Source organism: Equus asinus, chromosome 14 (genome assembly GCF_041296235.1).
Source record: "Equus asinus isolate D_3611 breed Donkey chromosome 14, EquAss-T2T_v2, whole genome shotgun sequence".
NCBI classification, from domain to species: domain Eukaryota; kingdom Metazoa; phylum Chordata; class Mammalia; order Perissodactyla; family Equidae; genus Equus; species Equus asinus.
This window is the reverse complement of record NC_091803.1, coordinates 40362716-40389448: the sequence shown is the minus strand read 5'-3', so window position 1 is coordinate 40389448 and position 26733 is coordinate 40362716. Positions and strand designations below refer to the sequence as shown.

Sequence of the window (26733 nt, the reverse complement as noted above, 5' to 3'; positions counted from 1 at the left end):
CTGGGAAAACTGGATATCCACATGCAAAAGAATGAATTTGGACCCTTATCTTATACCATATACAAAATTTAACTCAAAATAGATGAAATACCTAAATATGAGAGCTAAAATTCTCAAACTCTTAGAAGAAAACACAGTATTTAAAAGCTTTATGACATTGGATTTGATGATGATTATTTCAATGTGACACCTAAAACACAGGGAACAAATGTAAAAATAGACCAGGGCCGGCCCTGTGGCCTAGTGGTTAAGTTCAGTGCGCTCTGCTTTGGCAGCCCAGGTTCGGTTCCCAGGCACAGACCTACACCACTCATCAGCAGCCATGCTGTGGCGGAGACCCGCATCCAAAACAGAGGAAGATTGGTGCAGGTGTTAGCTCAGGGCCAGTCTTCCTCAGGAAAAAAAAAAGAAGTAAAAATAGACAAATTGGACTATACCGAAATTAAAAACTTTTGTGCATCAAAGGATACTATCCATAGAATGAAAAGCCAACACAAGGAATGGGAGAAAATATTTGTAAATCATATATCTGATAAGGGGTTAACATCCAGAATATATAAAGAACTCCCACAACTCAACAACAACAATAAAACAAATAACCTGATTCAAAAATGGGCAAAAGACTGAAATAGCCATTTCTCCAAAGAAGACATACAGATGCCCAATAAGCACGTGAAAAGATGCTCAACATCATTAATCATCAGGGAAACGCAAATCGAAGATACGAGATACCACCTCATAGCGATTAGGATGGCTACTATCAAAAAAACCCCCAGAAGTTATAATAACAAGTGTTGGTGAGAATGTGGAGAAATTGGAACCCTTGTGCACTGACGGTGACACTGTAAAATGGTGCAGACACTATGGAAAACAGGAGGCAGTTGCTAAAAATGTCAAGCACAGAATCACTACTTGATCCAGCACGTCTGCTTCTGGGCACACACCCAAAAGAAATGAAAGCAGGGACTCAAACAGGCGTTTGCACACCCGTGTTCACAGCACCGTTATTCACAAGAGCCCAAAGGAGAAGCCAAGTGCCATCGGTGAATGACCGGATGAACACAACGCGGTCCATCCACACAACGGAGTGTCCTTCAGCCTTAACAAGGAAGGAAATTCTGTCGTGTGCTACCAGCTGGATGGACCCGGGGGACGTGATGCTAAGTGAAATACACCAGTCACGGAAAGACAGACACTGCCTGATTCCACTCCTCCGAGGCACCCAGTCACACTCCTCAGGGACAGAGAGCCGAATGGCGACTTCCAGGGACTTGGAGCGAGAGGGAACGGAGAGTCAGTGATTCACGGGAACAGAGTTTCAGCTTCACAAGATGAAAAAGTTCTGGAGACGGATGGTGGCAGTGATCACACGACAACGGGAATGTGCTTAATGCCACTGAACGGTACACCCCAAAGTGATGAAAATGGTCAATTTTATGTTATATATGTTTTACCATAATTAAAACGTTTTTTAAACAATTTAAAAATAAACACACAAAGCTAAGCATGTGCCTTCTAAGAGCACATCGCCCGTTCAGGGGCTAAGGGCTCGGTTATTCCTGACTTACCAGAAACGGCTACCCCTCCAGTAAAGCCTGGAAGTGAACTCGTTTCCAAAATGCACTTTTTACAGATGGAAATCTGTGCTTTTACAGTTGGAATCTTGTTTCCCAAGCCCTTTGCAGACAACAGATTGCAAACAGCCTTGCAGACGAGCCCTCTTACAAACGGCCCCTTAGCAGTCCTTGGGACTCCCAGGGATGTGGGGGCTGGAGATGCGAAAGGTAAGGTGACTAGCCTGAGGCTTCTTCTTCTTCTTTTTTTTTTTTTTTGCTGAGGAAGATTGGCCCTGAGCTAACATCCATTGCCAATCTTCCCCTTTTTGCTTGAGAAGATTCACCTGAGCTAACAGCTGTGCCAGTCTTCCTCTATTTTGTATGTGGGTCACCACCACAGTGTGGCTACTGACGAGTGGTGTAGGAAACTAAACCCAGGCCACCAAAGCCAAGCACCAAACTTAACCACTAGGCCACGGGGCTGGCCCCAAGCCTGAGTTTTGGCTGCCTGTGTCCTTGCGATCAAGGCCTGAAGAGACACTGGGTGAGGGGGGGTAGGTTTTTGCGTTGCCCAGCTGCCCCTGCACTCTGAACTCTGGCCTGCAGAGGTCGGGCTCACCTCCATGAAGTAGCTGCTCAGGGCCGGGCCGGAGTCGTTCTGGAAGGTCTGGCTGAGGCGGACTCGCCTCTTATTGCTGCTCTCGCCCCACTGCTTCCCGTAGCTCACCTCCAGCTGCGAGTGCAGGCGGCCCGGGCCATCCTCGTGCCGGAGCTGGACCTGGGGACACACCCCACCAGGGAGACCCCCGAGGAAGACTTGTCTGCGTCCTCACCACCACCCGCCCGGGGAGCAGGCTTCTCTGGGGAGGCAGTTCCGGAGGAGGTGCGGGTTTGATTGCAATGATTTTGATTTTGTAAAATATCGCCTTGGAACGCGATTCGCCTTTGAGACTGCGTTTCTGGTGCCCCTTAATTTCTGAGCCCCAGTTGAGTGCTTCTCCCTGCTCCAGGCCCCGATAAGGAGCGAAAGAGCCAGGAGCCGGGGGAGGATGACTCCTGACCTGCTTCACAGAAACCCAAGAGCCCCTGATCCCCACTCTCCCGGGCAGCCTCCGGCTCCCTGGACAGAACCCGAGCGGATCAGGCTTTCACCCCTGAGGCTTCCTGCTGCCTTCTCCTACCTCTGAACCACAGGCTCATCATTTATTCATTCATAGAACACAATTTTCCAAGTACCAAGTAGGTACTAAGTGCAGCACTGGGCACCACATACCCAGGAATGAAGGAACCAGAAGACCCCGCTCTCATGGGGGCAACGACCCAGCGGGAGAGGCAAACTTGAAACAAGTAAATTAACAAAGGAGCAGCCGCTCCTCCCTTCTGCTCACCCCGCCAGCCACTCTGGTGAACTGCCAGGTCCTTAACCGCTCCATTTTCCCTCCTGCCCCAGGACCTTTGCACCTACTGCTCTCTCTGCTTGCAGCATGCTTCCAGGGGAACAGAACTGTCCCATGTTTTAATTTCCAGCTTAAAATTTATTTCTCCCAAAGAAGGTTTCCCTGGTGCCCATGCAAACTAGATTCCCCTCTGTTATGCTCTCAGCCTCTGCCCCTTTACCACGCGTGGGCAGTTAAGTCTCCCTTGATTTGAACTGTCTTTCATTCTGCCCCTACCCAGCAACAGGATGGCAGAAACGAAGTTCTGCCTTGTGCGCAGCTCTCCCCACGGTGCAGACAGTAGGTGTTTAATAAAGACTAACTGAACAAATGGATGGAAAACTGAGACTGACGTTCCAGTTCCAGATCCGCTCCCGTCCGTGACCTGGAGCAAATCCGTCTCTTCGAGGACGCGTTCAGGGTGCTCGCCCCACCACCTCCCTGACCCGGGGCTCCCTCCAGACTCCCCGCCCGCCCTGGGCACCCACCTTGTGGCTGAACACCGGGAGCTGTGTGCAGTGGAGCTCGTGGTCCAGCTCCAGCTGGTAGGCGCCCTCCGGGCTGCTCTCCGCCCGCAGCTTCTGGCCGGTGCTGCACTCCTGCGCCGGCTGCTTCGCCTGACCTACGCGGGGCGACCCAGAGACCCCTGCCCTTCCTCCGCCAGGCAGCCCTCCCTCCCCGTTCCAAGGACAGGAGTGTTCAGCCCAGCCTCAGTCCATCCCCCAGGATCCACCCCACCTAAGGTCACTCAGTGGGACCTGCTGATGGGGGGGTTTTAAGAGACAGGTTTATGTCCCCCTGAACACAGGCACGTGCGTGCGCACACACTTTTATTCTAATGAGCAGGTGCTCAGTGCCATTGACAGCCGATGGAACGAACAACTGGCTAAGGAGCGATGCGGTGAGGCCAGAACACCCAAGGTGACAGTGCTCCCTTCGCCCTCGGAGCCACAGCTCCAGCAGATGGTGCAGATCCTGCCACCTCCCGCCGCGCCCCCCGCACACGGTGCCGTACCCAGGAGGCCGTACTTGACGCTCAGGGAGCTGGTCCAGAGGCCGCCCCGCTGCCGCAGGAGGCCCCCGGCGCGCAGCCCCACGAGCCCCGGCACGAAGAGCTCGCCGCCCAGGGTCACCACCTGCAGCCCGTCCTCTGCCTTCTTCTCCAGCAGTGCTGTGGGGAAAGCGGGCAGGGAGGGGACGGGCATGGTGGTTCCTGGAGGGTGGTCCATGCATTGGAGGGGGTCTCAGGGGGGTCATACGGAAGCCGTGAGCAGACACAGAGGCTGGAGTTTTCCTTAGATGGGATGTTAATGTTGGCAGGTTCAGGGCACGGGGACGACAAGTGGGGCACTCAGCCCGCCTCCCGGAGCACCCGGCCACGGAGAAGGTGTGGCAGGAAGGGGTCCCTCCTCCTACCTGACAGGTGGGCCTGGTCCCTCAGCAGGTTGTTCAGGAACACGGAAAATGCCAACTTGCTCCCCGCCTGCCGGCTGAGGTTCCCGGCGATGACCACGGGGCTGCCCGCTGTCACCAGCTTCACCTCCAGCTGGGCCTCGAACTGCTGGGCCTCCCCGCCCGCCGCTGGCCGCAGGTCGCTCCGGCCCTGGAAAGGCCCCAGCAACACCTAAGGGGACAGGCTCGGCCAGCAGGTGTGGTCCCCACCACAGGAACTGGGGCCGGACAGAAGGCAGGGGACGGAGTCCAGCTAATGGCCTTCTAGGCTGATCCTTCTCCAATTTCTTAAACTTGATGTTTTTCAAACTATTACGAATCCAGACGGAAGGCTAAGGGACTCTCTGTCTCGCCCTCTCATTCCTCCCTCGTCCAGTCCATCAGGGACCCTGGTCAGCTCTCCCTGCGGAATATTTGGGGAGCCGACCACTTTGGCCACCTCCACACTGCCCGGCTCAAGCCCTGGTCATCGTGCCTGCATCGCTGCGACATCGTCCTCCCGGCTCTCCCGCTCCCGCCCTGGCCCCGCCATCTGTTCACCCGGCGACCGCGCGACCCCTCTGCGTCATGCAGGGTCACGCATGCCCATCTTTCTCAGGGGAAAAGCCACTGTCTTCGTGGAGACCAGCAAGGCCAAGACTTTCTCTGGAGGTTGGTGGTGCAGCCCCGGCCAGCAAAGGCAGAGCCGCCCGCAGGGGGACACTGGCAGAGGGGACGCAGGAACGCTCGTCTTTGATGGTCCCTGCCGACTGCAGACCAAGTCAACAGCCCTCTCTGTTGGCCGCCAGCTGATCTGTTTACCCAAAAGGTGTAAAAACAGCCTCACTGTTCCCAGACTGTCCGCTACTTTGTGCTCTCTCATAAATCCTGTTTTTGCCTTTGCTCCTTGACAACAGTCACAAATCACTGTCTTCTGATTACTGTTCGGCAAGGTCGTACACGATCTGTCCTTCCACCTCTGTTCCCTTTGCTATTCTGCTCCAACCACGGGGGCCTTCATGCTATGCTTCTAACACGCCAGGCACATTCTCTCCTCAGGACCTTTGCACATGCCGTGCCCTTTACCCAGAATGCCCTCCCTCCACAGAACCACATGGCTCTCTTCTGCACATCCTTCACGTCTTTGCCACAAGTTATCTTCTCCATCAGGTTTGTCAGCCTATTAAAACTGAAGCCGACCCCAGACCGTTCCTCTCACGTAACTTCAGACCCCTGTACCCAGCTCAATGATTTCCTTTTCTGATAGCACTTACACCCCCCTATCACCGTGCAGTTTGCTTATTCATTTTACTTACTGTCTCTCCCACGAGAATGCAAGCTTGAAGGGGAGAGAATTTTCTGTGTGTGTGTCTTCCATCGAGCTGTCTTCCCAGACCCGGCACCCTGTAGGTGCTTGGTAAAATATGATTGAATAAATGAATAAAGACACTGAAAAATACGGGCCGCGTCCTCCTCCTTGGTGTCCCGTCTCCTTCACGGGGAACAACTGTGCCCCACTTCTTGTGCATCTTCAGGAGACAGCACGGGCCTCCACGAGTCTGTCTGCATGTGTGCGAGTGTGTGCACACGAGCACACATATGCACGCTCCCCCTTACATGAAAACAGAGGCAGGCTCTCCGCTCTGCTCTGCTTCTCTCGCTTAACCGTGTGTCTTGGCGACGCTTTTCTCCGGTCTCTATCCGAGGCTGCTGGGCGGTGGCCACAGCACAGCCTGTGAATAGGGTGCCTAGAATTTCTCACCCAAACCAGGACACTTAACAGTGGGAGAGAACACTAGTCATCATTGCACTGGGTTGGCGGGTGTAAACCGGGCTCTCCAGGGAACCAGGAGCTCGGGACGCCCGTCTCTGCCCCCCGGGCGGGGTGGGGGGCGCCGAAACCGAGCAGTCGCCCCCTTGCCGTCCTGAAACCCCATGAACTCTGACGTGAGTTGAACCCTGCTTTGCTGGCTTATGTTCCTGAGCTCATGTGCCTCAGTTTCCTTATTTCACACGAGCTTAAAAGGAGGACTGAAGGAGGGACCCTGGGCCCAAGGCCACCTGCATCCCCCACTCCCAGAACAGGCTTTAGAAAGTTCTGGAGGCCCAGCTGTTCCGGCAGGCGGGCCTGCGGGGAGGGGCCGTCAGCTCTTGTGCGTCTAGCCGACAGCTGGAGTCTCCAGGGCCCCGGGGGCTCTGAAATGATCCGGCAGCTGGGGCTTTAGGAGGAGACGCTCTCCTCTCCCCGACACTTGGCCGCCTCCCCGCCCGGGCCGGAAGCCCATCTGGGAGCCCAGAGAGTGTTTACGCAGCAAAAATTCCAGCCCCAGCTCCAGATTCTCAAGTCTGGAGCTGTCTGAATGGACACGGGAAACCGAGGCAGGATGGCCAGACTCAAAGCCCAAGGCGCACGGAGGTCCTGCCGGGCAGGAGCGAGTGTAAAGCTGCCGGTTTTACCCCTTGGGGAGTCCCAGACCCTCTTGAGCATCGCACGGAAAGTCTCAATTCTCTCCCACAAGGCAGGACAGACACAAAACTTCATAGGATTGCAAGGACCTCAGCGGACCCACCGAGTCCCAGCCAGGCGCCCAGCTGAGAACCTCGAAAAGTACCAGCTGAGAGACAATCGCTCTGCTCTGCTCTAGAATTCACCCCGCAGACATAGGGGCGCTCAGGGCTGTGCACGGACAAGACCAAAACCCTGGGAAGAACGCAGAGCCCTTCGCTACAGAACCAGCTAAATAAATTCCCTCCATTGACGATCGCGCAGCCATTCACAACACATGGACACACGTTCATTTTCAGAAAGGTTGGGGGGGTGGAAATATATGGACACCTATTTGCAGACTGTGGGCATGGATTTTCTCTGGGAGGAACCACAAAACGTCAGCAGCGGCTGGCTTTGGGGCGGGGCGCAAGGGAGAGGGTTTAACTCTTTGCCCATGCTGACCAAGAGAACTTTCTGCAAAGATGGAGAAATTCGTGGAAAGTGGCTAGTGCCACTCAGGAACCGCCTCTCTCATTTTCTGTACTTCTAATTCCTTTAGACACAGCGGACAGTCAGTTCTAGAACCTTTCATATCTTTTGAACCTTGAATCATTGAAAGGTGTTACCTATTTTCTCTTCTTCTTTTTTTTTTTGAGGAAGATTAGCCCTGAGCTAACGTCTGCTGCCAATCCTCCTCCTTTTTTTTTTTTTTTTTTTGCTGAGGAAGACTGGCCCTGAGCTAACATCCATGCCCATCTTCCTCTACTTTATATGTGGGATGCCTGCCACAGCATGGCTTGACAAGCGGTGCCATGTCCGCACCCGGGATCCGAACCGGTGAACCCCGGGCCACCGAAGCGGAACGTGCGCACTTAACCACTGCGCCACCGGGCCGGCCCCCCTATTTTCTTTTTTAACACAATAAAATTTAAATTGTACCAGCACACGCTGGTACAGAAAGTTTGCCAAGATACATTTTGGCGTAAAACTAACAGCAAAGAGAGAACAAAGAAAAGCGTAGGACCTTTTCATGGAAAGCAAACGAACAGAAACTAAACTCAAAACTAAGAGGTTTTGCAAATCTACCTTATTATGGGCAGAACTGTGGCCCACCCAAAAGCTGTTAAGTCCTCGCCCTCAGACCTGTGAACGTGACCTTGTCTGGAAACAGGGTCTTTGCAGGAGGTCAAGTTAAGACGAGGTCCTGAGGGTGGGTCCCGACCCAGTGTGACTGGTGTCCTTACGAAAAGGGGAAATTGGGACACAGAGACCTCCAGAGGGAAGACAACGTGAAGACACAGAGAGAAGACAGTGTCGACAAGCCAAGGAGGGCCAGAATCTTCCAGAAATGAGGACGGGGCCAGAACAGATCCTCCCTCCCCGCCCTCGGAAGGAGCCACCCCCGCCCACACCGTGATTCTGGACTTCAGCCTCCAGAACCACGAGAGAGACATTTCTGTCATTGAAACCCCCTAGTTTGGGGCGCTCTGTTACGCAGCCGGGGGACACGAATACAGATTTCCTGGTGTGTGCACTGACACTTCCGGAAATTGGGGGACTGACATGCTTTAACTTGCCATTTTATACTTTACTCTGAATTTTTAAAGCACGTTCCTGTGTTCACTAATATCATCAATCTTTGACATCAATGGTGGTGAGATTTGAGCCCGTTTTTTCTTCTTTATACCTTTCTGGCTGACGAGAAGTCACAAATGTTATTGCTTGGGGGCAGGGAAAGAATCGCTAGAACTCCAAAGGAGGTGGCGATTATTAAGCTGGGGCTCTGGGACAGGGGGGTGCAAATGCCCGGGAAGGTGGTGGGCGCCACACAGGTGACCGAGGACTTGGAGCCAACCTTGACATAGTAGACGTCCCTGTCATCCAGTATCAGCTCCAGGTGACCCACGTGGCCGCTGTGGAGCGTCTCCATCTTTCCTGGGGGACAAAACAAGAATTCAGAGACCGGGGCTCAACGTCCTGCATTCACCGGGGGACGCTCCACTCATTTCCCATCTCTGAGCCCGTCAACATGGCTGGACTTAGTGCGGACCCCAGAGGTCGCTGGGGGATCCACGAGTGAGCAGGCAGCAGGGGCCTGGCCCTGGGTCTGGCACCCGGCGAGGCGCCCCGTCATTACCGTCCAGCTCGAGCTTCTTCCTGGGGTGGAGAAGCTTCAGCCGGAACTTCCCCTGGGGCCAGCTGTAGCTGAGGTCCAGCGCGACATCCCTGGGCACGTGGGACCCGGGCGTGCCCATGAAGAGGTGGGCGGATGCTTCCTGAGGGAGCCAGCTGTCCTTCTGGAAACACAGTGGACTCTTCAAGGTCATGAACCCCATCGTGCTCATGGGGTCCCTACTCTTCCTGAGAGAGGACCCCTGCCTCCACTGTTCAAACACGTGAGTTCTTTTTTTTTTCTTTTTTGGTGAGGAAGATTAGCCCTGAGCTAACATCTGCTGCCAATCCTCTTTTTGCTGAGGAAGACTGGCCCTGAGCTAACATCCGTGCCCATCTTCCTCTACTTTATATGTGGGACGCCTACCACAGCATGGCTTGACAAGCGGTGCCATGTCCGCACCCGGGATCCAAACCGGCAAACCCCGGGCCGCCAAGAAGTGGAACGTGCTAACTTAACCACTGCACCACCGGGCCGGCCCCAAACACGTGAGTTCTTATGCTCATCCTTGACCTCGCGAGACAAGAACCAAACCAGGAATTTGGGGGATCCAAAAATAGTATCCTGGAGAGGACCAGGGCCCTGCAGGATCCAGGACCACGGCGACAGGGTCTTGATTTGTTCAGTAAATAGCCGGGAGTGAAGCCAGGCGTGCACGCGGCATTGGCGCCCTGCCCAGCTCCCCTTGGTCCCTTAACCAGCTCTGCCCACTCATCTCCCAGCTTTTGCACACTTTGCTGTGAGCGCCTGGCACCTGGGGCCTCCAGAACATCGCTCGTGGCACAGGAGTGAAGAGCATCCAGCTCTTAGCCTCGAGGGAATCAAGCTCTGAGACAGAACGCCTGCTCCGAGGCTCCCCAGGGATCAGGCCGAGGCTGCCACTTCACCCCACAGCACCCCCTGCTCAGCTTCTTCCCTTTCCCTGTCCTAATTTCTCCTCCTGGAGTCTTTTCTTGTTTTTCTTTTTTTCTTGAGGAAGATTGGCCCTCAGCTAACATTGTTGCCAATCTTCCTCTTTTTTCCCTTGAGGAAGATTAGGCCTGACCTAAGATCTGTGCCAATCCTCCACTATTTCATATGTGAGTTGCTGCCACAGCATGGCTGACAAGTGGTGTAGGTCCACGCCCGGGATCTCAACCCAGGAACCCAGGCCACCCAAGTGGAATGTACGAACTTAACCACTCGGCCACAGGGCTGGCCCCTGGAGCCTTTTCTCAATCAATCACTCTTGCCCGAATCCTCAGCTCGGGTCCGCTCCTGGGAAAACAGCCTAAGACACCAGCCCCGTTTAACATCCTGCAGTAACACACCTCCACTCGCACCAATGAATGTTCACTACCGTGTGCGAGGCCCGGCTGCAGGCACAGGGAGGACGACGGAGCGTCAGATACACAAAGTCCCGCCCTCACGGGGCCCACGCTCCAGACAGGGAGGCACAGGACCACCAGACACAAAGGTACATAAGATGGCAGCTGGTGATGGGGGCCCGGCTGACAAATGCAGGGGGTGAGGGGCCCTGGCAGGGTGTCAGGGAAGGTGCCTCTGAGGAGGGGCATTCAAGGAGACGAAGAAAGCGAGGGAGGGAGTCAAGTGGACGTCTGGGAAGGTGCTCCAGGCAGGGGAAACAGTGCAAAGGCCCTGGGGCAGCAATGAGCTTGGCATTAAAAAAGGAGGTCAGTGTGTCTGGAGAGCACTGAGCTTGGTAAATAGTCAGGGAAACAGGGAGGAGAGGCTGGCAGGGCTGGATCACAGAGGGCCCGTTGGTCAGGGCGTCTGGCACCTACTCAGAGCGATGGGGGCCACTGGAGAGTTCCCAGCAGAGGAGACATGATCTATGGGGATTTTGGAAAGTCCATCTGGCTGCCGGTGGAGAACAGATGGTGAGGAGACAAGAGTGGGAGCAGGGGACCAGACAGGAGGCTGGTGAGGGTTCATTCTGTGCCAGGCGCTGGGGTCACGGGGGTGAGAAAAGCAGGCACTGGATCTGTCCCCAGGAACTGAGTGACAGGTGGGGAAGACAGACACAAGCGACTAACTTCCGTTAACGAACATACAAGTGATCTAAAGGGGAGGAGCATCAACTTTAGAGCGAGTAAAAGAGGAGCATGACGACTTTGGGGTAATCAGGGCAGGCTGCACTGAGGAGGTGACCCTTGAACTGAGATAGGAAGACTGATTCAGAGTTAATTAGTCATAGAGCCCCAAAACAGAGGATCAGCATGTGCAAGGGTCCTGTGGCAGGAGGGAGCCCACAGCAGGAGCAGCCCAGCCCAACAGGTCCAGAGAGGAGACCCCTGTCTTTATGAGGGAGCCCCAAGGCTGATCCCTGGGGAGCCCCACAGTCTGGCTGGGACAGAAGGGGCAATTCCACAGGGCCTACCTGGGGGTGGACGGTATAGGCAGCTTCCAGCAGATACTGTTGGAGCCCGCGGTCCTGCTTCTTCAGCGTCACCACCACAGACACGGGCACTGAGAGCAGGTGGGGCTGACCGGCTGCCGGCCAGGCCACTTCCGTGCACAGCTGCCAGCCCCAGGTGTGGGCCACTGCGGAGACAGGCGAGCAGGAGCATGGGGCCAGGGGTCTCCAGGCGGGCCCGCGGCTGCTCACGCCAAAAGGACAGAGCTGCTCTCTTTTCTTTAGAGAAACAGTACTGTGTAGACATTAGACATAGGAGGCCATGCTGTGTAGACAAGTGTTTCCCAGCCTCAGAGCTACTGACCGACTGGGCCGGGTCATCCTTTGTTGGGGGCTGTCCCGTGACTGCAGGATATCGGGCAGCACCTCTGAACTCCACCCCATAGACGTCAGCAGCATCCCCCACGCTAGTCATGACCATCAAAAGCGTCTCCAGACGTTGCTAAAGGTCCCCAGCGCAGCCACTTCCCAGCTCTGTGACCTTGGGCAAATTACTTAACATCTCTGTGCCTCGGTGTTTCTTATCTGTAAACTGGGACGGATCGCAGCCCCTGCCTCCTGGTGTGACCGTGAGGAGGGCCAGGTCCTTAAGGGTTTGGGACAGGCGGGGCTTCAAGTAAGACATTCACCTAAATAAGCCCGTCCCTGCCTTACTCAAAAACGACCGCAGGATCCGCTGCTCCCTGGCGCATTTCCGCCCCATCTTTTTTCAATTTTGTTGCCTTTGCCCCCATGTTCTCATCCAAGACTTTCCTGTTATTAAAATACCTCCTTCTCTTTAGGTTTTAAAATGACCGGACATCTCGATCGTTTACTAAACCAGGAGGTGGCAAACTTTTTCTGTCAATGGCCGGAGAGTGAACTGCGCAGCCCTGTGGCTGCGGGACCAAGGCAGCCCCAGGCGGACGAGCGGCCGTGGCTGCGAACCGATCACACTTTCTTTCTGGACCCCAAAACAGGAATTTCACGGATTTTTCACATCATGGAACTTTCTTCTTCTGATTACTTTTTCAAGTGACACTTGAAAATGTGAACGTCTCCTCTTGGCTCACGGGCCCCCGTGTGGAGCTGTGCGCCCCTGACGGATAATTGAGCGGCTTCCTGTTTTTCCCTCTTGTAAGTAATGATGCCGGGAACGTCGCGGTGCGCGGGCATTTTAAAGCAGCTTAGGTTTCTTCTCACGGGGTCGCGTTCCAGAAGCAGAATCAGCGAGTTAAGGGTATAAACTCGGAAATCTGGAGCCGCCCCCGGGATGCCCATCTTGGGACCATGACCGGAGGCCCGGCTTGCTGCCTACCTTCCTTGTGGGTACAGGATCGGGCCTCGGAAGGGCCGGGAACGTGACCGAGGGTGTGTGTGCCATCCGCAGTGACGAGGTACAGCTTAGAGCTGGGTGGGAAGAGGACAGTCCCAACAAGTCATTTCCACGCGCTCGTCAGACAGATACGCCTTGAGCTGCCAGAGCACTGGGGCCAATTCCACCACCAACAGGACAGGCCTTGGGGGAGCTGACACTGTGTTGGGGGAGACACTCCACGAACACAGAGGGTGACAAGCCCTGTGAAAAACTTAAACAGGGGATGGCATGGGCATAGGGTCTGTCTTGGGGACAGGGCTGGGCCTTCTTTAGCTGGGGGTGGGGAGCTCTCTGCAGAGGTAACATTTGAGCAGAGACTCAAAGCATGAGAAGGAGCCAGCATTCCAGACAGAGGGAACAGCAAGTGCAAAGGCCCTGGGGTGGGAATGAAGCGGCCTCTTTAGGAGCGCAGAAAGAAGGGTGGTGTGAGGCGGTCAGGGTAGAGAAAGGGGAAGCCAGGGGCAGGAAGTAGCATCAGGAGACAGGTGAGAGAGGTGGGCAGGGCCCCCACCGGGCCGGACAATCGTGTTGACCTAGAAGCAAGTGAGGGGGTTTAAACAGGTGCGGGGTGTGACAGGTCTTAACGGACATTTTAAAGGACCCCACTGGCTGCTGCTGGGAGAAGAGCCTGGAGGGCAGGCGTGGGGTGTGGGGGGCAACAGGGAAGGAAGCAGGTGGGGGCGGGTGTAGCCTGTCTTCACCCCTGTTTCCTCTGAAATTACTGCTCCAGGGGCCAGGGACAAGCAGGCCCAGGAGGGACCCCTCTAGGGAGCTGAGGAGTATGGGAGCTCCCCACCCCACCCCTCGGCCACCCCCAGTCCCCATCACAGACACACCACCCCACGTGACACACGCATACACACACGTGTGCACACAGACACACAGTTACAGACACACAGGACACGCAGAGACACCCCCCACTCACATGCACACACTGTCACAAACATGCCCACAGATACACATATTCACACGCACAGACTCACAGGCACACCCTTACGCACACACATGGTCATGCAACACACACACACAGGGGATCAAGCACACGCACTCACACACGCACACAGCCCTCAGGCCTCACTCACGCGCACTCCGGCTCCCTCTGCTGGCACGGGACGCCCACCTGAAGCTGAGCAGCTCCACGGCCTCCTCCTCGGGCGTGTTCAGGTGCACCTTGAGGTCCCGGCCCCTCCTCGCCTGGACCCCGCCGTCCAGGCTGGCCGTGCCACGGACGCCGGTCACCCACCTCAGCCCGGCCTGCCCCAGGGCGCCCGCCGTGCCCATCTGAGCCGAGATCTGGAGCAGGGCGCTGGGGAGTGGCACATGCCAGCTGCACCCTGCAGGCCCGGGGACCGCAAACCCGGTGCCCACCCGCCCGCCACCTCCAGTCAGACTGTGCCCTGCGGTCCTGAGCCAGAGCGGCCCCTCCACTGCGGCCCCTGCTGACCACGCGCTCCACGTGCGCCAAGCACGCTCCACGTGTCACCCATCCTCTCCTCGCCATCCGTGGCCCCTTTTTATAGACGGGGAAACTGAGGCTTGGAGAGGTGAGACCACTTGCTCAGGTCCCATAGCTGGGATGTGGGACAGCCAGGACTGGAACCCCGTGCATTGGGCCCAAGCCCAGGGTCTCCACGCCAAAAAGCAGCCAGCACAGCACACCCACGCCCCCCGCGTCAGACCCAGAAACCAAGGACAGGCCGGCTGAGTGGTTGGGGACAGTTGCCCAGCGGGCCCGTGACAGGCTCTGCAGTCGAATGAGCAGCGCCCAGACCCCACTCAGACTCGTCCGTGCCGTGCGGCCCTGAGTCTGCTTCCCCGTCAGGGGGAATAAGAAAAGTGTCCACCATGTGCGTGGTCGTGTGGGTGGCCGTGTGGGTCCCGTGGGCTCGGAGCCCTCGCATCTTACACGCTCCTCCCTCCTTCCCTCCTCCTCTCCCCTCGGAGCCAGAGTGAGGCGGAGGGAAGAGCATGTGCTGTGACACGAGACCAGAATCCCAGCCGCCTCACGCTGCTGTGTGACCTTGGGCAGGTGACCTGGCCTCCCTAAGCCTCAGTCTTCCGCCCTGTAAAGTGGGCGTAACCGCCTGGCATCTCTTCATGGTGTCTTGGCACAAAAACCCCTCAATCGACAGGCACTGTGTGATGAGGGATCCCCTCCAGCCCATGCTGACGCCCCCACTCGCTGCAGCGCCCCCCACCCCACCACCTCCCCCAGCTCCGAGGGGCCAGCTACCTGGGCTTGACATAACCATTCACAGAGAAATCCGAGAGGCGCTGGAAGTCGGCGGTCCCTCGGACCCGGACACTGATGGCGGCGGAGGCGTGCAGGGCCAGCCGGGCAGGGAGGCCAGACATGGTGGGGAAGGTGAGCTCCTCCAAGAGTAGGTTCAGTCTCCGGTTCACTTGCACCTCCTGCCCCTGCAGCCAACGAGCCATAACAGTGTACGTGACAGGCCCCGCTACAGGCCAGGGGCACCAAGCGCCGAGCACCGAGCATGGAGCAGCAAGCACTGAGCACCCAGCACCAAGCACCCAGCACTCAGCATGGAGCACTGAGCACCCAGCACCCAGCTGGAGCACCCAGCACCGAGCACTGAGCACCGAGCGTGTGCAACCTCACGTAGTCCTCACACAACCCTCAGAGGGCCATTACCATCATCCCCAGTTTCCAGATGAGAAAACTGAGCCCACAAACAGACAAAATAAACCCAGCCAAGTCCACATAGCTAGACACAGGCCCAGCTGGGGTTTGAACTGACAGTTTACTACGGGGAAAGGTCAGAGGTCAGGGAGAGCCAGGTAAGGAGAGGCGTGGGCCCGGCCGGTGGTACAGAACACCTAGTCTGGGCCAGGCGCATTCTAAACACTTTGTTGCATTTTTACTGGTTGAAGCCACTTGATTCAACAGCTCTATGAAGTAGATATTATCATTATATCATCCCCATCGCACAGATGCAGAAACTGAGGCCACGACAAGTTGAACGCCTTGATCGTGGGCGGCCTGGCTCCACACTCCGTGCTCTGAAGTGCTCTCCCCACAGTGCTCAGAGGAAGCAGCCCGGGCGGCAGGGCAGGGAGGGGTGGGGCCCGGCCCGAGGCACCTTCAGAAGCCTGATGGCCAGCTCAGCCAGGCTCAGGGACCGGCGTGTGGCGGGACTCCGCGTCTCCCCGCAGTCGACAAAGCTCAGCTCGTGCCCGAACCCCTTCATGCTCAGCTCACAGCGCAGCGCCCGCCGCTCCCCGCGCCTCTGGGCCACCTGCGACCAGGAAGGGGTCTGGGTGAGGCGGGCAGGGCGCCTGGACGCTGAGAGGGGGAGGGGGGGCTGGAGAGCAAGGCCAAGGACTGGTGGGGTCCGGAACAGGGCCTGCAAACTCGCGCCCGCAGGCAGAATCCGCGATGTGTTTTCTTTGAGCTGCACAGCATGCCCGGTGCAGTGTGTGTGTGTGTGTGAATAAACTTTCTGTTCTGGAAAGATTTCAGATACACAGAAAAGTTGCAAGGTTAGCACAGAGAGCTTCCACATACCCCCCACCCTGCTTCTTCCATCCTTAAGATCTTACATTGCCGGGGTGCATGGGGAAAACTAATGCTGGCACGTTACTATGAACTAAACTCCAGACTTTATTCGATTTTGCCAGTTTTTCCATGTGAGTCCTCTTTCTATTCCAGGATCCAATCCAGGTACCACGTTGCATTTATTTGCGCGTCCCTTCAGTCTCCTCCGGTCTGTGACCATTTCTCAGCCTTTCTGTGGATTCCATGCAGTGTGAATTTTTTTAATTGAAATTTGTTTCTAACATTTAAAAATTGGGAGATTTTTATACAAAATCCAGACCTCCACCTTCTCGAAAAAGAGAAATATTGGCCTGCGTCCCTCCCCCGACCCACAAGGGGCAACAAGGGGCCAGAGCTGAGCACTGGCTGCCGCTTTTAGCTGAGACATGTGTTTCTCCTGTCTGCCATAGTCCCCACCACTCCCTATTGTCTCTCCAACACTGAGGCCAAGTTTTGTTGCCATTCATCACCGTGCTTGTGCAAAAGAGATCTTGGGATGTGAGTTTCTATCAAAAGTGAGAAAATCACAGAGCAAAGGGATTGCGGATTCTAAGAAAAAATGTTTATACTCAGCCCACCACCCTCACTCAAGTTACTAACTGCCCCGAGATCTAGTCCAAAAGACTTGTAAGGGCAGGAACCACATCCTCACTATCTTTGTGTTCCCGGGCCCTGGGTTCACACGTGGTGGTTGGTAAACATGTGAACAAACTCCCCAGCCACCCGCCTCGACCACCCTCAGATGCAGGCGGCAACGAAACCCAAAAGCCATTAAAAGTAGACTGGATAAGGGAGACGTGATATGGAACAGCACCCAGCGAGGAGAAGAAGCTAACAGTAAGGACAAGCAGCAAGGTTGATGGATCTCCCAGACAACGTCTAAGTAAGAGAAGCCAGACGTCAAAAACAGGACACGAGTAGCATCGCTCACACGTGCCAAAAGATGGAAACAACCCTAATGTCAATCAGTGGATAAAGGGACAAACACCGTGTGGTCTGTCCACACGATGGAATGTTACTCAAAAAGGAATGGAGAGGGGCCGGCCTGGTGACGCAGCGCTTAAGAGCACATGTTCTGCTTCAGCAGCCCGGGGTTCGCCAGTTTGGATCCCGGGTGAGGATATGGCACCGCTTGGCAAGCCATGCTGTGGGAGGCGTCCCACATATAAAGTAGAGGAAGATGGGCACGGATGTTAGCTCAGGGCCAGTCTTCCTCAGCAAAAAGAGGAGGATTGGCAGCAGATGTTAGTTCAGGGCTGACCTTCCTCTAAAAAAAAAATAATAATAAAAGGAATAGAGAACTGGGACATGTTCCAACACAGAGGAACCTCAAAAGCTTGTGTAAGTGGAAGAAGCCAGACGTAAAAGGCCGCATAGTGTATAATTCCATTTATATGGAACATCCAGAATGGAGAAATCTACAGGAGCAGAGAACAGATTAGTGGCCGTCAGGGGCTGGCGGGGTAGGCGAATGGGGAGGGACTGCTGACGGCGGGCATGGGGTCTCCTTCCGGGTGACGAAAGTGTTTCAGAACAAGACAGAGGTGACGGCTGCACAACCTTGTGAATGCACATTACTGAATCGTACACTTTAAAACGGCTAATTTCATGTTATGTGGATTTCACCTCTTTTTTTTTTTAAGAGTACGTGGTAAATGACTCCATCAATACAAAGTTCACGAGAGGAACTGGGTGTGACTTCTGCTGCCAACCAGACTGGAGGAACAGGGACTGGATTGACCTTCCCATGTTGAAAAACTGGAAACCCAGATGAAATCATGTAAACACAAGTTCCCGAGACATCAGACGACAGGTAACGCAAGACAATGAACCGGACGCATGGGAAACCAGCGAGGGGAGCCCCGGCTTTCCGCCTGGAGAGAGTCCAGCCTGAGGGGCGGGGGAAGGGGGAGGAGAGCACGGCAACCTCTGGAGCTGGGGAGCTGGGAGCCCAAGGTGGCCGGACCTCACAGGGCAGAGCACGGGACAGGACAGAGCCGTGCAGAGAGAGCGCTGGAGACCCACAGCGGGTCCTAAGAATCTCTGGGACATTGCACTGGGCAAAGATTTCTTAGACCTATGCCCAAAGCACTGGGCATAAGAGACATTGATAAACTTGACTTTACCTGAATCAAGAACTTCTGCTCTTCAAAACAGACCACTAAGAGAGTACAAAGACCACACAATACACTGGGAGAAAATATTTGCAAGCCACATATCAGATAAAGGACTTGTTTGCCGAACAGATAAAGAGTTCTCAAAACTCAATAATAAGAAACAATTCTAACACAAATATGTATATATATTTGAACACACACTTCACCAAAGACGTGTGGATGACAGATAAACACATGAAAAGACGCTCAGCATCATCAGTCATAAGGGAAACGCACATGAAGCCACAAGATACTACCACACACTATTAGAATGGCAAAAATTAGAAAGTCTAACCATACTCAGTGTTGGTGAGGACGTGGAGGAACTAGGACTCTCATACGCTGCTGGGAGGATGCAAAATGGTGCAACCCCTTTGCAAAAACAGACTAGCAATCTGTTAAAAAATCAAGCACACAACTACCATACAATCCACCGGTCCCATTCTCAGATATTTGCACAAGAGAACTGAAAACCTATGTTCACAGGAAGCCTTGTACACAATGTTCACAGCAGCTCGGTGTGTAACAGCCCCAAACTGAAAACAACACAAATGTCCATTGACAGGTGAACGGATGGACACACGGTGGTACTTCCATACAATGGGGCGCTACTCAGCAATAAAAAGAAAGAAACTCTTAGCACGTCCGGCAACATGGATGAATCTCAAAATAATCATGCTGAATGAAAGCGGCTACCAAAAAAGAGTATATGCTTAAAAAAAACGCTGCATGATTCCACTAATGGAACATTCTGGAAAATGTCAACTGACCTATAGCAAGGGAAAGCCTATCAGTGGTTCCTGGGGACGGGGAAGAGAAGGGGGAAGGGATTATTAAGGAGCATAAGAAACTTCTGGAGGTGATGGATACGTTCATTAGCCCTATTATGGTGACGGTCTCATGGATCTGTGCATATGTCAGAACTTATCAAATTGTACGCTTTAAACGCACACTGTTTATTGTAGGTCAATTATCCCTCAACAAAGCTGATTTTTAAAAAGTAAAATTAATCGATGCCATTAGAAGTCAGACTGTGATTACCCTTGGTTGGGGGGTAAACTAGAACGTGGGGAGGGGGGCCTCTGGGGTGCTGGTAGCGGTCTGGGCGCTGGTTACAAGGATGCGTCCCGTTGGTGGAAACGCACTGAGCCGCACACTTACGACTTGGGCATTTTGCCATATGTGTGTGATGCTTCAACAAACAGTTGTTCAAAAGGCGGCAGGCTAGGGGCCGGCCCGGTGGCGCAGCAGTTAAGTTCACATGTTCCACTTCGGTGGCCCGGGGTTCGCCTGTTCGGATCCCCGGTGTGGACATGGCACCGCTTGGCATGCCATGCTGTGGCAGGCATCCCACATAGAAAATAGAGGAAGATGGGCACAGACGTTAGGTCAGGGCCAGTCTTCCTCAGCAAAAAGTGGAGGATTGGCAGCAGATGTTAGCTCAGGGCTAATGTTCCTCAACAAAAAAAAAAAGAAGGCAAGCTAACAGCTGGCTGCTCAGATCTGGACCAACAGCTGGTTTCTGCAAGAGTAGGAGGGCAAGGTCAGAGCTCACGGACACCTGAGTCCCCAGTCCACAAGCCCAAGCCGGCGCCTGACTGTGACGGGGGTGGAAGCCGGGTGGGTGTGGGCACTGCCCTTACCTTCTGCTGCAGGTCTCTCATCTTTCTGGATCTTTCTCCTGGACAGTCAGGGCTGGCTGCCTGTGCTGTGGGCCCTGGTTCTGGCTCGGGGGGCTTCTCCGGGTGGGCCTCTCTCTCCTCCTCCTGCCCCCAGAATGACTTCGGACCAAACAGCTTGCCGGCGATTTCCTCGGCATTTTCCAGCCGGAGCCCCAGCTGGGAAGGGAAGTCAGGGGTTCAGGGAGGAGTGACTCAGTCACATGAGTGATCACGAGCTGCGGGGCTGGGGGCTTGTACAGAGCACCCCAGGCCCCCCAGGGTCCACCCAGGCCCAAGGAAAGGGGCACAACCTCAGGAAATCAACCAGCACCACATCAGCTTGACAAATGCCACACAGTGAGAATCCCCACCGATTCTTTAAGGCCGCCTCCAGGAAGCCTTCCTTGAATTGCCGAGTCACTCCCTTCCCATAATCCCCCCACACGCAGCCAAACTGATCCTTCGTTCCTCCAAGTGTTGAGCACACAACTCCAAGGTCACACTCAGGCTAATCTGCGTGTCTGTCTCCCTCGCAAGACACTGAGCTCCATGAGGGCAGGGACCACGTCTCAGTCACTAGGCACACTCAAGGCCTGTGTAATGGGTAATTTTGTGTCAGTTTGATGGGGCCACAGGGTGCCCAGATATTTGGTTACACACTATTTTGGGTTTTTCTGCGAGAGTGTTTTTGGATGACTTTAATATTTAAATCAATAGACTGAGCCAAGCAGATTGCCCTCCACAAAGTGGGTGGGCCTCATCCAATCAGTTGAAGGACTGAACAAAACAAAAGTCTCATCCTTCCTCCAAATACGAGGAACTTCCTCCCACCTGACTGCCTTCAGCCTGGACAGACGGGAACTACACCTTCAGCTCTCCTGGGTCTGCAGCTTGCTGGACGCAGATCTCAGGGCCTGTCGGCCTCCATGATCCTATTGGTTCTGTTTCTCTGGAGAACCCTGACTAAGACCCCTGACCTGGATGGTCTCAAAATTTGATGGATGAATGAAGGAGTCCTTCCTTCCGTCCTGCCTTCCTTCCACCTAGCCATCTGCTCACTTGTTCTCTCATGCTTCCCATCCATCCACCCAACCATGCGTCCTTTTATCCTTCCGGACTCCTCTCCTTCTTCCCATCTATTCTGCCCTCCACCCTTCCATCCAGACGTCTCTGAGAGCATTTGGAGAGAAATCACCAGAGGGGGATTTGGCAGACACGAGCCCACGCACCCAGCTGGCAAAGTTTGGGTGACAGGTTTCCTATTCTCCATCAGTTAGAAAGGGTTGGGACAGGGTGCAGAGCTCTCCCCATCAGACAGGCTCCAGGGACTGGGGGAAAGAGACGGAAGCGCCCCAAGGTGATCCATTACTTTAAAGGATACTGGACATATGACCTCAAGAGAGTCTCTCTTCCATAGCTGCCCTCCGCAATCCACCTTCCACACAAGAGCCAGAACTCTCAAATCACATCCCGTCACTCCCCAGCTTACAATTCTGCGACATGGCCCTGCTCCCTCCCTGCCCCCCATCCAACCACTCTCCTCACTTTCCCTACTCTACTTCTCTTCCTTGAACACACCAAGCCCTTTCTCCTCCCAGGACCTTTGCACATGCTGGTCTTATTCATCCTTCCAGTCTCAGCTCAAACTTCACCTCCCTAAACACACTACTTAGAGTTGCCATTGTTTTATCAATGTGTTTACTCAGTTCTTATCTGTCCACCTCTCTGGGCTGTGAGCACCAAGAGGGCAGGGATGACGTCTCTCTCGTTCATCGTCATCTTCTCAGAGCCCAGCACAGTGCCTGGCACATGTCAGGTAGAGGACAGATATTTGTGCAATGGATGGCAGGTGGATAAATCGATGGATGGATGTCGATGGACATGGATGGATAGATGGATGAAAAGATGGATAGATGAGTGGGAGAACAGATGAAGAGATGGGTGGGTGCGTAAATAGGCAGATGGATAGATGGGTGGGGGAGAAGACAGATTGAAAGATGGGTGGGAGGGTACGTAAATGGATGGATGGATGGATGATGGATGGGTGGATTAATGGATGGATGGATGGATGGATGGAAGGATAAAGGTGAATGGAGAGATGAATAGACATGTGAATGAGTGGATGACCGGGAGACAGATGGGCAGGTGACAGCGTAGATGGAGAGATGGATGGGAAAGTATGTGGATGGATGAGAGGGAGGGAGAGAAGGAGGGATGGGGTGGAGGTTAGTAAACCGATATACGGATGGGTAGATGGGTGAGTGAATGGATGGGTGGATGAGCAGAAAAATGGGTGGGTAGGTGGATGGAGGGGGCTAGGAGTAAAAGATGTGGGAGTGGACCAATAAAGACAAGAGGTGACGGAGGGAAAAATGGAGAGATGGGATAACATCTGGCCCCAAGTCCAGGAGAGGCCCTGAGGAGCGTGAAGCAAGGTCCCCTCTTACCTCCAGGAGGTTGAAGGCACGACCAAGGGCGTGGACAGTCAGGTTGGCCGTGGCAGAACGGGGGAGGAAGGAGGCCGGAGAGAAGAGAAGGGTCCCCTCCATGTTGGCTCCCAGGCTGCCAGATGCTAGGAGAAGAGAGAGAGAATGGGTATATCCTGCACCCCTCACAGGGCAGGGTCTGGCCACGGAGGGGCCGTAACCTGAGACCCAGTCGGACACGTGGGGCATCCTCTCAGCCAGGAGGGCGGGCTCAGCCTTAAGCCTCATCAAGGGCAGAGGGAAGGTCAGGACAGAAGAGTCACAAATGTACCCACACCTGCCGATCGACGGAGAGGGGGCAGCCAGGGCACCCACTCCCCACCCCCAGGCTTCGTGGAGTGGCTGAGCTGGTCTAGGTGCCTGAGCTAGAATGGGGCTCCCTTTTTGACTCAATCACAACGAGGAGACGGCATTCTCAGTGGGTACCAATCTCGCTTTTTAACCCAGGGAGAAACAGCCCTCAAATTCACAGGGACAGCGTCTATGAGAATTCACGAACAGCACTGCATCGTCACTGTATTTCCTTTGACGATTCCCTTCTTTTTACAGAGTTAAACGGCTTTTCTATTAACGGCAGTGGGAGAAAGTTTCCTTTTAAATAGGTGTAAGTTAAAAAGAACCAGGTTAGAGAAAAGATGGAAGTATTCCATCGAATGCTACGAAATGGCTGATATTTAACCATTTTTGACCTCTTCCAACAAAACCGCCAGGTGCTACAGGGCTAGAGCAGAAAATCCAGCAGGTGGCATGTAAATATTTGACATTTGGGGACCGACATCCTGATCCACAGGTGCTCAGGCGTCAGCGTTGCCAGATCCCTATGCCTTTGCGGCCCCAGAGCGGAAGACCGGCTTCCCAGGAGGGCCACACCTGAGCGGAAAGTGATGTCAGAATAGGATGAGTGTCTCCAGGTCTCCGGACGGAACTCCCGGCTGACGATGTCCTCGGGGAGGGCCCGTCGGAAGGCCTGTTTCAGGGGGTCGTCCGTTTCCAGCAGCTGCAGGAGGTGACTCCACACAAAGGAGCCCACTGGAGTCGGGTCACGGCCAGCAGGAAGAGGAGGGGAGGGGCTTAGTGAGGGATGGGCCCGGAGCTGTCACAGCCCAGAGACAAGACCCTCCCTCCCCCGAGCCCCCATCCCGGGTCCTCCTCTTTGAAAGACAGTAGCAAACAGCAGTGCTTTGAAGGAACTTGGAAATCTAACCTATGCACGGAGCTCTGATGTGCTTTCTGGAAGACAAAGGGAGGGATGGCGGGGAAAGACTTTGATTGAAAGTCAGCCCCAACTCTGAATCCCAGGTCCCCCATGTGTGAGCTGTGTGACCTTGGGCTGGTCACTCCACCTCTCTGAGCCTTAGTTTCCTCATATGTAAAATGAACTAACAACCTATCTCCCAGGGCTGAGAAAAATCTGTGATAGGGACGCTCTCAGGATCTCTGGATGCTCCTGAATCCCTGCACCCACCAGCCCCAACTCCCCGACCCCCACCTGCCGCTGCTCACCCTGGGTAGATCGCTCGCCTGCCTGGGTGCGCCGCACCAGGGCAAACAGCTCCTCTCCGGGGCACCTCATCAGGGCCAGGTAGGCGTTGATGCGGATCTCGGCGTCCTCCTCGGGGCTTTGGTACAGGCGGGCGAGCACGGATCGCTGGCTCCGGCAGAGGGAAGGCCATCACCTAGGGCCCACCGGCTCCACCCGCTCCACCAGGACCGCACGGCCCCTGCCCTGCCTGGGCCCCAGCGGTGGCTCTGCCGCCTTGCCCCAGCTCTGCTGACATCTCCACGGCTCCCGGACACTCCTCGCCCCGGGGCCCGGTTGTGGGAGGGGGAGGCTCCCCGCTCACTGCTGACCCCCGGTCCTCCCGCAGCCCCAGCCCAGAGCCTCGTCCATTTCACGTAACAAGTGGGCGCGGCTGCATGTCAATAAAACTTTATTTACAAAAGTGCCTGACACACGGCGGGTATCACCAAAGGGCTTGGCTTCCGGCTCCCTTCCCAAGCAAGCCGCCTCCCCCAGCCCGGGCCTCTCTCCCTCAGCACCTGCCGGTTTCCTCCATCGCACAGCCGTCCGCCCATGCACTCATGCAATATTTACTGAGCGCCTACTACGCGCCCCGCACTGTGCTAGGTGCTGGTGACAGTTGTGAGCAAGACAAACCCAGCTCCCATCCACCTGAAGCTTATGCTCTAGGTCAGAGAGACAGACGGTAAACAGGGTTGACGTATGAAATACAGAGTCTGTTGGGTGGGACCAAGTGCTAAAGAGGGAAGAATAAAATGGGGAAGCGGGAGGCGTGGTGGGGGGGGACCTGAGAGGTTCCATTTCAGGTGAAACGGCCAAGGAGGACCCCACGGTGGAAGTGATTTTTAAGTAAACACCTGCAGGAGGTGAAGGAGTGAAGCCTGGGGATATTTAGGGGAAAGGCATTCCAGGAAGGGAGAACAGCACGTGCAAAGGGCCTGAGGCAGACAACAGGGAGACCCAGGGGTGGGGGTGGGGGACGAGGGAATTAGGACATGAAGCCGAGAGGTGCCAGTGGGCCAGCGGTCAGATCACATAGGGCCTGGGTGGTCCCTGTAAGGACTCTGGCTTTGACACTAAGGAGAGAGGAGCCACTGGTCCAGGGATCCGCGATCTTTTTCCATAAAGGGACAGATACTAAGTTTTTTGGCTTTGCAGGCCAAGCAGTCTCTCCTGCAACAACTCAACTCTGCAGTGGTAGCAAGAAAGCAGCCCAACACAGTTTCACACAGAGAAACAGGCAGCAAGCTGGCGGGAGCCATGGGCCTCAGCTGGCCAAGCCCCAAACCACGGGGTCTGCAGCCCAGGATGGCTTCTCTGTGGTTTGCAATCGTCTGCTCATCTGTGTGTTTATCTGATGAATATCTGCCTCCCACTCCAGACACAGGCTCCATGAGAACAGAGACCTAGGGTCACCTCGTCACACCAGCGCCCAGCACACAGTAGGTGTCAGGAAATACGTGAGGAAAGAACGACCAAATGAAGAAGGGAATCCGCAGACACTGGTTGGAGACCCACTACCGCCCACCGCAAGCCCAGGGAAACAGCACACGGGGGCTCACATCCGCAGAGCAGGGGACCCTCCGGAAGGCCTGGATGGCTGCCAGCCGGACCTCAGGGGGGCGGCTCCGCAGGGACGCACAGGCGCTCAGCGAGGGGGTGAGGGCCGTGGCTGCCAGGCCGGCATTGCCGACCGCCTTCAGCACGAGCCGGAGCTGAAACCAGAAGGCAGTGGGGCCTGGAGGTTGGCGTGGGGGGGTGGCACCCGGCCCCTCCCCCTCAGCCTCCAGCTCATCTCCTTGGCACAGGCCCCACAGCAAGGGGCCGCGCCCAGGATACTGGCCGTCCTCACCTGGTCAGCGTCCGAGGGCTCCTGGAAGGCGCAGTCTGCACCCAGCGCCTCTCCCAGGATGCTCACGAGGGAGCCGACTCCCGGCAGCTGCCCACAGGGCCCGTCCAGGGTGGCACAGACGCTGTGCGCCAGGGCTGAGAGGCCAAGGAAGGTGCTGGGGCTGGCCCCCGGGGTCTGCAGCAGCGGCTGGGGACAGAAACCGGCCCCCACCCCCACCGAGAAGGCCAGTGAGGGGTCCTCCACAGGAGAGCTGGGCCCTGCCACCCAACCAGGCCAGCTTCCCCCACCAGCGTCACCAGCCTCCCGTATAGCATCTCTCCGGGAGGAAGAGGGACGGAGGTGGCGGCTGGAGGGGGCTCCGAGACCACCACACCGCCCGCTTACCAGCTGGGGCGACTGGCACCATGCGGACCTGGGGAGGGTTGGGGGGCACCCCTCCTGCTGGCAGTGGCCTTGCTCTTCCATCAGGGTCTCGATAGGAATTTGGCAAAAAATGTGGAAAGGGGAAAGGACTCGCTCTGAGCACTTAGACATTTTGTCTTTAATGGAGGCGGCTCTGTGTCTAATCGGAAAGACCCAAAAGGGCAGCGCACGGCCAGTGGTACTGGGGCAAACGGCAGCAACCGCCCCGCCCACCTGCCCA

General features: G+C 55.4%; 1 protein-coding gene across 1 annotated transcript in view; it reads right to left on the bottom strand.

The window, feature by feature from the left end:
- Positions 1-26733, bottom strand: part of LOC106836777 (uncharacterized) — a 144221-nt gene that overhangs the window by 91774 nt on the left and 25714 nt on the right. Inside the window, exons 11-27 of the mRNA XM_070484926.1 lie at positions 26091-26276; positions 25801-25953; positions 24220-24364; positions 23587-23745; positions 22678-22802; positions 20213-20407; positions 15959-16114; positions 15091-15275; positions 13978-14163; positions 12798-12889; positions 11465-11628; positions 9049-9208; positions 8767-8846; positions 4409-4595; positions 4008-4163; positions 3481-3614; positions 2176-2334 (exon numbers count right to left, since the gene is read on the bottom strand). Coding sequence (XP_070341027.1) covers positions 2176-2334; positions 3481-3614; positions 4008-4163; positions 4409-4595; positions 8767-8846; positions 9049-9208; positions 11465-11628; positions 12798-12889; positions 13978-14163; positions 15091-15275; positions 15959-16114; positions 20213-20407; positions 22678-22802; positions 23587-23745; positions 24220-24364; positions 25801-25953; positions 26091-26276 — 2622 coding nt within the window. The remainder of the gene's footprint in view (positions 1-2175; positions 2335-3480; positions 3615-4007; positions 4164-4408; positions 4596-8766; positions 8847-9048; positions 9209-11464; positions 11629-12797; positions 12890-13977; positions 14164-15090; positions 15276-15958; positions 16115-20212; positions 20408-22677; positions 22803-23586; positions 23746-24219; positions 24365-25800; positions 25954-26090; positions 26277-26733) is intronic.